The sequence below is a fragment of the Oenanthe melanoleuca genome, chromosome 11 (assembly GCF_029582105.1).
Source record: "Oenanthe melanoleuca isolate GR-GAL-2019-014 chromosome 11, OMel1.0, whole genome shotgun sequence".
In the NCBI taxonomy this organism is placed as follows: domain Eukaryota; kingdom Metazoa; phylum Chordata; class Aves; order Passeriformes; family Muscicapidae; genus Oenanthe; species Oenanthe melanoleuca.
The window spans coordinates 6604828-6617853 of record NC_079345.1 but is presented as its reverse complement, the minus strand read 5'-3'; the positions used below and the strand labels follow the sequence as shown (position 1 = coordinate 6617853).

Genomic DNA, 13026 nt, shown 5'->3' with positions numbered 1-13026 from the left:
TCTGAGAACAGAGCTGCTTCTGGTAAGCTCCTTTCTTTGAGACTGTCAGCATGTGCAGACAGGCTGGATGGAGAAGTGGGAAGAGGGGATGTGGAGAGGTGCTGACTGTGCTGGCCCCAGCATGCTATGGGATGGAGGCCAAGGACTGGCTCTGTGGCAGATGGGGACTCCCAGCACTCCAGGCAAAGGTTGTTCAGAGCCTCATCCAACCTGGCCTTGAACAATTCCAGGGATGGGCGAGTCACAGGTTCTCTGGATAATCTGTGCCAGGGCCTCACCACCCTTGCAGGGAAGAATTTATTCCAGATATCTAATCTAACCTTGCCCTCTGTCAGTCTGAAGCCATCTTGCCATGTCCTGTCATTCCATGCCCTTGTCCAAAGTTCCTCTCCAACTCTCTTGTAGTCCTGTTAGTATTGGAAAAGCTCTTAAGTCTCCCTGGAACCTTCTCTTCTCCAGGTTGAACAACCCCAGCTCTTTAAGCCTTTCTCCATAGCAAAGGTGCTCCAGCCCTCAGAGCATTTTGCTGGTGTCTGGACATGCTCCAGCAGCTCCACATTCCTCCTGGGGCTCCAGAGCTGGGGGGACACATCCTCTGTCTCTCCTCCATCGTGCCAGCTTTGTGGAACTGTTCCCTTCAGGGTCTGCAGCTACACAGAAGGATTGGGACATCAGGATGTTTCCCCAGCTCTGTAGGGACTTGGGCAGGAGCCAGGGGCTTGATGTGTTCAGGGAAGCCTGCTCTGGTAGAGTCCCTTCCCCTCAGCTGAAAAGCTGCCCAGGTTTCACCTCTGCCATCCAGGCACCTTTCCCAAGAGTTCCCCATTCCCTTTCCTAGGAAAGAGCTTGCTCCCAGTGGGAGACAAGTGTCTTTCCCTGTTTAGAAAGAACATAACCATGTTGTGCACTGAAGAGCTCTGTGTTTGTTTCTTTAGACACAATATTTTCAAACAACTTCAGTCTTGTTCCTTGCAGCAGACAGTGCAGCCCTTGGCAGCCTCCATGGGACAGGATGAGTTTCCCTCAGTCCAGGCTGCTCCAGCTGCCAAGAAGAGGCACCAATTCCCAGTGCAGGTGTGCACCTTTCCCTGCAGTGTCCCACTGGGATCAGCCAGCAGTTTGCAGCACAGGTGTGATGCTGCCAGGGGAAGAGCTGCATTCCACAGCCTAGCTGCCTTGGGCTGCTAACTGGTAGCTGTGGAAAATACAGAGTATCAGCACTTTGCACCGTGTGCTGGACCCCAAATTGGTTCTCATTTATAGAGAAGGAGGAAGCCATTGTGTTCAGAGAAGTGAAAGTGTGATGTTCTCTATTACTTTTGAAAACGTTTTCTACGTAAACCAGTTTCCTTAAAACACAAGCCCCAGAGTGGCTGGTATTTCCAAAACTGGAGGTTTTCCGTCTCCTGTGGAGACACTGGCTGCAGACAGGTCCAGACATCTGCTTCTCATTTCCTGCTTTATTCTCAAATGTGAGAAAATACGAAATCATGTGGTGCCAAGCAGACTCTCTTGATCCCCTGTCACTTGATTCTCTCCCTTATTACAGTAATAGCTCAAGTGCTCTACATGAAGCACAGAAGCTTCTCCAAAGGGCATCTCCAAAGTAAGAGGCCACATTTGGCTCTAAGGAACCTTCTCCTCTTCTCCTGAGTCTGGCACTGGTATCCTTGGCCAGGGCTTAGTGGGTTGGTTTGTGTCAGAGCAGTGGCTGAGCTGCCAGTGCCACTGAGGAGAGGTGGGTTAGTGTGAGGATGAGCTGCCATGAGGCAGGAGGGGAAAGAGAATCCCATCATATGTCCAGAGCTGGAGTCATTTGTCAGTGTCTCCCTTGGAGGACAACACTGTGAGCAGACAAGGATGCTGTCAGTACCTGTTACCAGGCCCTGCTCATCTGTCCTTCAGGAGTCACCAAATCCTGGGGCCTTGGGAGCTCCTGAACATGCATCCCATGGAGTGGAAATCATCAGCATTCTCATCTGATCCACTCTGGCAATTTTCTTGCAGGTCAGATACAGGCTCCTAGCTCTCACTGACTTTCCCTTTTAATTCTCACTCTTGGCCTTTTTTCAAGGAATAAAAGTCTACTGCAATAAACAGTTCTTCTTTCACAAAGAACCAAATAGCAAAAATTGCTGGCACGGAAACTCCCTGAAGGAGCCGGGAGGTGTTCTGGGGCCATTTCCTGTTTGTTTAGGACACAGCCCACATTCTATTCATACATTGTTTTGCATATAAAGCTTGCAGGTTCAAGGTGCTTTTTGCCTTCAAGAGCAACTCCCCAGGCATTAGTCATCTATTCCCTAGACCTGTGAGGACTTTGACCCTGAGCACAGCTCAAACTGGCTGTGAAGGGCCCTGGCAAAGCTGTGGTGGGTGGGAAATGCTGGAGCTGCTTTCATGTCTCTCCTAGTAAGATGGGATCTGGCACTTTGACCTGTAGTATCTGTGGTTTGGAGCAGTAAACTGAGTTCCTGGTTAAGGGTTGCCAGGGAGCAACCAAAGGTTAGGGGATGACATCAGATCAGGCTTCTGAGTGTGCCTGGTACCTGTCACCAGTGTCTCCTAGCTCTCCTTTTGTGTGCATCAAAGTCATTGTTTAGGTAGCAGAACATCTGTCCTGATACAAAAATGTCTTTAGAGCAGAGGAGGAGCTGGAGGCAGAGAGCCCAGATCCAGCATGGACACTGAACTCTCTGGACATCTTTTTGTGGGTGCTGAGGGTCACATCTGGGGCAGTGCTGGAAGGCCCAGAGCTTGCAGGAGCCCCTGTTGGTGCCCAGTGTCCAGTGTGTGGTCCCTCTGCCCACACTCCATGGCAGGAGCACGGGTGAATTATTGTGGATGCTTTTCCCTTGTCCACGTTTCCAAGCCTTCCTCAGCCATACTGTAGTTATATACATGTAACTATGGTGGGGGAAACAGCCCTCTTCCTGTTATCTACTGCTTTTCTTTGGTGCTGTAACACCCTTCAGAGAGCTTTTGGGTGCAAAGGGTAACCTCAAGAAATCTCCCAAGGAGGAATGGGAACAGGCTGGGATAAGCTGGCCCTGGTTCCCACTTACTCAGTTTTTCTGCTCTTTGCTTTACTGAAGGCTTGGATGTCCCTGACTCGCAGGGTTGCACACTCCATCACTTGGATGTTGAGATTCTGGGATTGCTCGGGTGGGAGGTCACCTGCATGTGCTCATCCACATCACAATTTAATCTACAGGTCCAGATCTACACTGAAAAAAACAACCTCCTATTCCTGGAAACAAAAGTGAAACTAAATCAAATTGAGGAAACAAGTGCCCAGACAATTTCTACAGTAACTAAAGAGGCTAAAATCTGTTGAAGGCAAGATGAGCACAGAGAAATCCTGAGATCCTTCACTGTCAGCCTGAAATAATACCTGTGGTTTTCCACTAGTTATATCAGGAATATCTCCTGCAATACATCAGATCCTCTGATTTTAGGTTCTTCAATGCTGCAAGACCTCAGAGAAGTGCATTAAGGGAATGCCACTGGGGTGGAGGAGGAGATTGGGATGGGATGGGATGGGATGGGATGGGATGGGATGGGATGGGATGGGATGGGATGGGATGGGATGGGATGGGATGGGATGGGATGGGATGGGATGGGAGGCTGGTATAGGAAGTGGGTTAGGAGTGACTGTGGCAGTTTTCTGCCAGCTGCAGCCCAGGTTTGTCAGTACTCAGTGGAGCTGCCTGCTCCCATTGGAGGCAGTTGCTGTGCCTCTGTGTCCTGCTTTTGGTGGGAAATACAGGGCTTGGTGGTGGCTTAGCCCCTCGCTGTTGCCAGCACTTGGTGGCTCATGGTGTCCCACGAATCCATGCTGAGGCTGCAGCTGTCCTCCACACTCCTGCCGTGGAAATTTCCTTGTGCAGATGTCACCTCCAAATCCAGCTGCCAAGCTCAGAAGGAGCAAATGGAGATGTCCAGAAGTGACCTAGAGGAGTCCTCTGCCAGGTAAAACACCTCCAGCCCAATCTGCAGAGGAGCAGCAGCTGCATTATCTGCCAGAGAGCAGCTGCTGCCTTAAAACAGCAACGCCTATGGCAAGTCATGCCTTTGGCAAACAAAGCACTCCCCCTCCCACTCACCTGAATGTCAGAGCCCTTCCTCAGTTTTACCTTTCTCTGGCAGCAAACCTTTTGCAGAAGAAGCAGAACCTGTTTCTTCAGGGGAGATGTGAGCATGTGTGGGCTGTGCCATCACTTCCAGCAGCCAAGGTGCCCGATGGCCTCAGGCAGTGCCATTTCAGGGGACAAAAGTTTCCAGTAAGGCTCTGTGGAGTCTGAGAAAACACTGTTTGGGGATGGGCCAGAGAACTTCCCAACAGACAGCATGTTCCGTTCTTGATGGATCAAGCAGTCTATTTCAAGCCTTAATTTTTATTTTATTTCCTTGAAATGGGCTTTTTCTTATAATACAATATAAGCAAAGGCTGAATTGCAGGCTGGGATTTTCCCCAAATGCATTATATGGAAATCTGGGGGTTTTCTCTTTCGAAAACTAAAATCCAAACTGGAACCATTGGAATTTCCCACAGCACAGAGATGCCAGGTTCCCACCAGCCCTAAGAGAACTCCAGCCAAAAAGATTTCTGAACTTGTCTTTATAGGTCTTGAGCTTATCTTCATCTTTCAGTTGAGGGAGTTGGCAGGGGAAAATTGTTGTGTTTGCTGGGACCTGAGATGAAAAAGAAAGTGCAGGATGTGTTTGCAGTGTTGGTATGTCCGCTTCTGACCTGGCTTGGGGCTGGTGCCGGAAAGCCCCGAGACACCCTGGTTCTTGCTGGGGGGCTCCTGCTCCTGCTCTCAGCAAGCCCCTGTGTATGTGGAAAATCAGGCTGTCACAGCGAGCACACACTGCAGACAGCACGGCCAGGGCACAGGAGCTGCCTGCAGAGTCACTGGGTCCCTGCTCACCCCTCTTTGGTGATGCTCCTTAGAGGCAGCCTAGCCTGAAATCCAAATGTAGCTGATGAAATCATAATCCCGATTAGCAAATTCCGTCTCTTTTTGGCCTAATGACTGCTGTTATAAGATGGCTGCCAAAAAGGAAAGGAATAACTGCCTTGGCATTTTGGGTAATTAATGAGCTTACTGAGCAGCGGGGAGCTGTAGTTGGAGGTGGGGAGAGTTTCCAAGCCTAAGGACAGTGATGCCTTGGCACACGCCAAGAAACACATTTGTGAGAGAGGAGGAGGGAGCAGCCGACCACTGAAAGTCCCTGCCTGAATAATTTGCCAAGTATTCTACGTGTGTTAGGAAAAGCAGTGCCAGTACAGCGGGGAATTCCAGCAGCCATCCCACTCCGCTGCAGTCACTATTCCCTCCCCTCTCCCTCTTTCCTCCGCCTCCTGTCCTGGACACGTGTGAGGGATGAATAACAACTAAAGCTCTGTCGCGGGGCTTCATAATCCTGGAATGAGTGGCCGCATCTGTGTTGCTCCGGAGGATGCCATAAGCAGCCGGCAGTGGGAAATAGTGCCCGTAATCCCTCCGTGCCTGCCGTTCCTTCTGCCCACCACGGGAACATGAAGGCTGCGTGTGTCCAGCTGCTGCTGTGGGCTCTGTGCCTGGTGACCCCGGCTGGAGGTGAGCCACAGCTCCCCGGGAACAGCAGGGCGGGATGGGGATGGGGCCGGGGAAGGGGATCGGGACCTCTGTGGGATGCAGAGATCTCACAGCAGCATCAGGCTGGGTTTGGAAAGCGCTGGGGAAAGCCAATGGCCGCAATGCTGGCAGCAGGCGCAGCCGAGCAGCCCCGTGATGGTTTTGTCACGCTTCAGGGCAGATGGGGAGAGTGTCGGAGAGACTTCCTGATAACCTGTATCAGAAAAAAGCATCACGTACTTGTCCCTCTTTTTTCACGTCCCTGGGGACGTGACAGGAAGACTGCAGCCTGGCCAAGGGTGGGTGTCTGAGGAGACGGCACCGTGTCCTGGAGGGGGTGTCACCTGCAGTGTGTGCGAGGGGAAAATCTCTGCATAAAGATCCCTGCGAGCTGCGGGGCTGCTGAGCAGGGTCAGAGCCGGGCCGAGGCGGGCTGGGCTCACTGTGCCGTGCTGGGCTCACTGTGCCGTGCTGGGCTCACTGTGCCGTGCTGGGCTCGTTACCAAGGGGCGCTCACCGTGGCGTGGTGGGCTCGCCCTACCGGGGCTGGGCTCGCTCTGTCGGGACTGGGCTCGCCCTGCTCTCAGCAGGCAAGGCTGGACTTTGCCCAGCACCCAGGGGTGCTGTGTTCCCACGCCGGGAAGGGAGAAGGCAGGCAGAGATCGGTGCTGCCGCCGGACGGGAGGGTGAGGACAGCCGGGCATGGAGCTCCTCCCTGCTCACACCTCCGCCAGGTTCTCCTGGGCTGGCCGGGAGAAGTGGCCAGCAGGGACACCAGGCAGCTCACCCTGCCCTGGGTGAGCCTGCTTGGCACTGCCTGGCCCTGCTCAGCCGTGGCCAAGCATCCATTTCCCCAAAATGAGGAAACAGGGCTGGCTCTGCTAAGAGGCTGGTGGAGCTCTCTGGGTCTTTTGAGGAACTGTGCTGAAAAGCAGGTGCCAGTGGCTGCTGAGAGCCGTGGTCCTGGGTGGAGAATCTCCCAGATCCCTTTGGCAGAGACTCAGATGCAGCTCAGAGAAACGGGGCTGTGTGCCCCAGGAGGAGGGCTCCTGTGACATCCCTCTGTCCTTGGAAGACAGAGCTCTTTCCAAGCTCCTCCACTCTGTGAGAAGCCTACCAGGAGTTCAGCCAAATGGAAGCCATTTGCATTGGTGCCAGTAATTGTAAAATCAGTTCAGGGCCCTCAAAGGAACAGGGACTGCTCCCCACCGTGCACATCCCTGGCTACCCAAAGGGACAGTGTGGCCCTCTTGTCACTGTGCCTGTTTTGTTGAACTGTGCTCTTGGAAGTGGAGGACACCAGCAGAATCTCCTCTGGCTAATGAGAGTTGGCAAGTCAGCTGCCCCTGAGCAAGGAATTCTTGACCCTAAAGTGCCACAGAAGACATTATTGCCTGACAAAAGAGTTTTGGTGTAACTTGACTTAGAGGTGGAAATAGGCTTCTATAGAGAGGCCACAGGAGTGTTTGCTTGGGATTTCTTTGCAACCAAGGTTTTCCCCAGAAAATTATTCAAACGATTCAGAGTGCTCCTGTATTGATGCTCATTCTTGTGCCTGGTACCTGGATCATTCCTAACTGAATCACATAAAATTCACCACATTCACTTGGGAATCAGAGGCAATATTTTGTAAGAGGCAGCCTGATTGAAACCAGATGCCAGTTCCTTTGTTCACAGAGGCCCCAGATAAACCAGGGCTTGTTTTTGTAAACCTTGCCCCCAGGGATGTCAGGAACAAGCTGGCAGGATGTGTTGTGCAAGTGCCTGTTGTGGGAGGCTGGAGGTAGATGCAGGCATGAATGGGTCCCCAGTGGTGTGACTGGCCCTGCCCCTTGAAGGGGTCAAGGGGGGTTTATTTTTACACTTTGCAAACTGAAAACTGTGTTTTCTGGTGGAGGTTGAAAAGGTTTGGGAAGCTGGGCTGCTGAGATACCTGTGGGAGTGAAGCATCATTCACCACAAGGTTCTTCCTCTGCATCCTTTCTCTGAGCCCAGTGGTGTTCAGGTGTAGCAGCAAGCAGAGAGGCAGGATCCTCACCTGGAGGGGAAGTTCCACAGGAGGAAAGGATAAGACTGATAAGGAGAGAGCAGAGCATCCTGCCCTCTGGTGGGGGTTTCAGTAGGTCTTTGGGGGATGTAGAAATGCATTTTCTGGGCATTTTGGTGAGACCAGTCCTCCTGGTACCCAAAGGGGAGACGACCTGCAGGTGCAGGGGCATGCACATCCTATGGGACAAGCTGAAATGCTGTCCCCAAAGCCCACAGTTTTCACAATGGTTTTCTTTTCCCCTCAGTTTTCTGGGTTCATCTTATTACACGTGTGGGTGCTACAAGCAAATTTGGCTTTGTCTTCCTCAGGATCTGTCTTCATCTCAGTTCAGCAGGGATTGGAAGCTTTGGACTCTTCCCTGGAGAAGGGGGAACAGAAATAGTGCTGGTTTTGAGGGGCCCTGATAAAAAGGCAACACTTAATGAAGTGAAATTTTTATTTCAGGGCAACCCAAAGCACCTTTGAAGTGTCCAGTGAAGTGCAGTTTTACAAGGCCGTTATCAGAGAAGCAGATCAGGGGCTATCGCTTGATCACCGGGCCCAGCTGCAAAAACATCATCATGTAAGTGCTGCCCCACTTCCAAATGGGATCAGGGTTAAATGGATGGGGAAGGGGACTGAGGGATGCACTTGACAGGACAGGGCAGAGGAGAGACGCAGGGAGGGAGCTCACGTGTTTCTCTGAAAGCAGATACTGTGTCTGAAGACAGATTCAGACTTGTGAGCTTGTCTGGAAATGAGAAAAGCTCCATTTCTTTTCTTTGGGATAATTGTTGTTTTCTGCTTTTGCTGAAGTTGATGCACCATTGCACCATTTTATTGCAGCCCAGGGGGTGGCTCCAAAGTGAAGTGATGGGCTGACCTTGGGAAGTCTCACATCACCCAGGAAATCAGAGGGTTTTTCATGAGTGCCCCAGGGTGCCTGTGGAGCTTTCTGCCCTGAGTGCAAGAGGAAAATGCTGTGTCCAAGCAGGACAATGCTTCTAAAAGTGAAATCTTCTTAGGGGAAAACCCTTCACCAGTGAGTCATGTTCAGCTAATACTCATTCAGTCAGATCTTAGCAGCACCTGCCTGCCTTTCCTGAATGAATCATCCAGACCACACTTGGTGTTTACACTCCTTCCTCATAGCCCTAATCACCTGAACCAGTGTTTTCTTTATTCAGTGAGTGATCCCTTTTTATTTTCAGACTTATTACTGTGAAGTCCAGGGAGATTTGTGCAAATTCAAGTGAAGAATGGGTGCAGAAGATCAAAGACAAACTGGATGGGAAAAAGGCCACAGTGATGCCACCACGTGCTGTCACCTCAGCAGAAGGGCCTGGTAGTGTTGAGAAACATGTTGGTCTTCCAGAAATGGCTCCATCTCAAACCACTCCTCCAGCTAGTTTCCTCCAAGGGACTGGAACAACAGTCAGGGAGAGAATACAAGTTCCTGCTGCCAGGACAGAGGTGTCCAGCAAGCCCCCAGTGGGCAGGCAGGACCCCACCCAGCTCCCTGCAGGATGCAGCCCTGTGGTACAGGAGGAGGCTGCACACTCTGAGGTCACTCCAGAATCAGAGAGAGAGTCCTCAAATTCTCCTGCATCCTCAGCAGCTGTTGCAGCAGGAATGGGCTCCAGCCAGCCCACCCCACACCCCACTGTTCAAGATACGGACTCACATTCAGATCTGATGCCTGCTGCTAAAGGATCAAACCAACCTCTGCTTTCTCCAGATGGATCCCTGGACCCTACAAGTACCAGAGCCAGCACACCAGACACTGCTTCCAGCAGCTCTAGCTCAGATCTCCCCTCCATCTGGGACTGTATGAAGGGCACAACAGTCACAGACACAGCACCACAGACTTCTTCAGTTCCTACTCTAAGCTCCACTTCTGCCATAGACAAAGCTGCTTCTTCCCATACCAGCAGGGGTGTTGATACTACAACATTTGATCATTCATCACCTGTAGGGGAGCAAGAGCCTTCAGACACAGTAGTTTTTACTCACAAGGCATTCTCAGGCGAAGCCAGAGTGCAGATGATCACAGTCAGGCCAAAAAATCTGCCTCTGCCCAGCTTCTTGTCCAAGTCTCAAATGCACTTCGTCATCCCAGTTTCTGTGGTGTGTGGACTGATGGCCAGCAGTGTTGTTCTTGTATGGGTGTATCTGAAATTTGGAGTCAAACCAGAAGAAACTTCAAGAGAAATGGTACAGGGCTTGCTCTACCAGCAGGCAGGACATCAAGACAATGTCTATCCAATGGAGGTAATATGAATGCTTCATGGCATGGACATTTCTGGCCTCAGCTGTATGTGTGCTGCTGCAGAAAAGCTGTTCATGCTGAACTGATGACTGGTAGGAAGCAAGCCTGGGAATAAAATCACAGGTTTTTTGTGTAGAGCAGAATACCCAACAATATATCTACTTCATCACTGACCAATCACAGTGTTTTGGAAATAAGGGAGACCCTTCTTTTCTCCTGGCACTGTTGTGTACAGAGGCTGTGGCTCTTCTGTTGCTGTTGATGGCTCTGTGCCAGCTGATGTGATTTTCAAAGTCACTGCTGGGAATTTTTCTGTGGTTCATCGTGGTCCAGGCAAGAAACCACTCACCCACCACACTGTTGGACTTGGGCTCAGCCACCTTGAGCAATCTTAACACCAAACCCACACAATTTGCACTTAAACTCTCTGCTGCTTCTTTCTTTGCACTTCAGGTCTCTGCTCTGTCAGACCAAGACTGACCTGGTGGCCAGCTGGTACTGGCTCTCCTTGGGCTGTTTGAATTTGCTCTCATCATTTTCTCTTGCTGGAGACATGAGGGATAGCCCAGCTTTTCAGAAATAGTTGACCAACACTGCATCTGATCAGGGGACTGAAGGTCAGTGCTACAGATCTTATATGCAGAGAAGCTGGAAACCCAGAGTCCATCTCCTCCTTGAAATCAGGCCCTTCCTTTTAGCAGCTATGGGTATTTCTTCTTGCAGATGAATTCTGAGAGCTGGGTCTTGGCAAATCAATGCAATAAACCCTTCTGCCAGCTGATGCACCTTGTGTCCAGCTGCATCCAACACCAGGGCAGGATAACGCTGATGAATCTTCACAAATGGGAGAAAACAAGAAGTCACCCAATAATTTTGCTATTCCTGTATTATCATTGGAACATTTTTGCTGTTCTTTGCAAGCACAAAACCCAGGAAATGTGGAGCTAAAGGCAATTCTGGATGTAGTTATGCAGGATTTACTCTACCACAGCAGACATTTCATCCTTGTGATCCCATTTTCTCTCTAGAAACAAGCACATTTGCTGATCCTCAAAAAAAAAAAAAAAAAAAAAAAGCACAAAATTCCTGTTCATGGTCTTATATTTCAGCCTCATTTTAGTTTTTCCATTTTGGATTGCACTGATCACCAGGCTATGAAAGCACTGTAACAGAATCAGGCTTTTTTTAACCCTAAATTGATTTTGATTTTTACACATCCTGACATTGCTGTACATAAGGCTTATGTTTTACCTGTGGTCAAGTCCTGAAAGCCTGTATTAAACTTTGACTCCAGGATGAATTCTGCTGGAGTGTGCAAAGGTCTTGATGATATGATGCTTTGTAAGTAGATACATATCAAGGGTCAGATCCTAACCAACCACAGTGGATCAGATCCCCAAGTACAAATATGCATGCAAAAAATGAAAGGGAAAGCACAATAAGCAAGATCATAAGAAAATGATGGGCCAGCTGTAAAGCAGAGTTCCAGGAATGTGGCCTGTTAGATCTGTCAGACTGCACATGCAGGACATTCCTCCAGCCCTGCAGGGGAGAGGACAGACTACAACTGTGTTTGCTTTCTGCCATCTCACATCCCTTATTTCTGCTTTTTGTTGAGAGATTCATCTTGGCCTATGCAAGTACAGGGTGCAATCAGATTAATTGCAAGGATTAATTTGGAGTGAAGTCCTTCCTTGTGCAGCAGCTCAGCTGTGGAACTCTGGTTGGGGTTGATTTTCCTCGAGGGTACATCTGGCTCTGCCAGTGCCACCTCCCCATGCACCCCACTTGTGCACAGCTGGAACTCATGAGGCAATGTACTGTGGTATTATTTTTATATGAAACACTAGAAATGTTATTTTTGTAAAAAAGTTTTATAGTTTTTTGAATGTAGGTAATGTCCTGTCTGAGCTGCTTGGAGTCAAGGCCCTTTTGGCAGCCCTGGAAAACACTGTGCCTTGTCTATTTTGTTGCTGGTCTTAGATGGCTTGAGCATGTCCATGGGAGCTGGATCACTCTCCAGGCCCTTCAGCAGGAGTGGACACTTGTCTGCTGCAGGTGAAGTGCTTGTTTTGGAGCTGGGGAGATGGATGTGCACCATCAGGTCACCTGGATCCCACCAGCCTTTGAAAGGACACTGCTTCCAGCTCCACCACCAGCTCCCAGCTGTGACCCCTCTGGAGCTCATCAGGAGGAGCTGCTTCTGCAGGCTGGCCCTGTCCTCGTGCTGTCCCTGCAGGCAGGGTGCTGGCACTCACAGGGGACAGGTGAAACCCAGGACAGGGGACACTGCTCCTCTCTGCAATGGGCAGCCTGGGAGGGAGGGAGGGAGGGAGGGAGGGAGGATGGAGCCTGTGGGTGTCACCCATTTCTGGGGGTTAAAATACCCCTTGCTGTAGAGCACAGTGACTGTTACAAGCTCCAGCTCATTTGTATATTGAGTGTATGCATGAGATATGAGCTGTACATTTTTATAGAAGTAAAAGTAATAAAGTCCTTATGTTAAAAACTTTCATCCTCAGGGGATTGAGCCTTGAGCTGTTTTACCAAGCCTGGTCTCTGCAGAGATGAACACCTATGACTGAGCACTGTGGAAAGCATCCCAGCATCGCCAGGAGATGGCACAGCTGGATGTGGCCAGGCTATTGCTCCATCTCCTTTAAGGGTTTTGATCTTGCAGATGTTTGCAGGAAATATGTTTCCTCACAGGGATTTGTGTTTCCCATCTTACTGAGGCTGTAGAGAAAACAAACAGCTGGGGTTTGGCATTGCTCAATCAAAGCAGCTCAGAGACAGCAAACATTATGCTCCAAGTTGTTCTGTAAGGAGGCAAGAGGGCAAGGGCTGAGATGGGACCTCTCCCACCCCAGCCAGAGCTTGGGCTGCCCCTGTGTGCTGCTCTCTGGTGCTGGAGAGGTGGAAGAGCAGCTCAGTGAAAGAGTCAGATCTCAGGGGTTTGCCTGGAGTGGGGAGCTGGGCTTTTCAGGAGCTCTCATCCCAACCCTCTCAGCCCTGTGCCCTTCTAGGTAGATGTGGAAGTCAATGAAAATTTCCTGCAGATGAGTCACCAGGCCAGGAAGGTCATTTGAGGGATAACAAAACTC

The 13026-nt window shown here is 50.4% G+C and overlaps 1 protein-coding gene across 1 annotated transcript; it reads left to right on the top strand.

Annotated features, from left to right (window-relative positions):
• The first annotated feature begins 4898 nt into the window (after positions 1-4898).
• Positions 4899-12634, top strand: LOC130257666 (mucin-5AC-like). The gene is made up of 4 exons (XM_056500435.1): positions 4899-5606; positions 8119-8236; positions 8865-9924; positions 11906-12634. The coding sequence occupies exons 1-4, from the start codon at positions 5546-5548 to the stop codon at positions 11912-11914; spliced, it is 1248 nt and encodes a 415-aa protein (XP_056356410.1). The 5' UTR covers positions 4899-5545; the 3' UTR covers positions 11915-12634.
• The last annotated feature ends 392 nt before the right edge of the window (positions 12635-13026 follow it).

Bases quoted from the DNA above. Each gene is read 5' to 3' on its own strand.
- LOC130257666 (XM_056500435.1), top strand. From the start codon at position 5,546: ATGAAGGCTGCGTGTGTCCAGCTGCTGCTGTGGGCTCTGTGCCTGGTG. The intron at 5,607-8,118 runs GTGAGCCACAGC...TTTTTATTTCAG, and splicing joins CCTGGTGACCCCGGCTGGAG to GGCAACCCAAAGCACCTTTG. The intron at 8,237-8,864 runs GTAAGTGCTGCC...TTTTATTTTCAG, and splicing joins AGCTGCAAAAACATCATCAT to ACTTATTACTGTGAAGTCCA.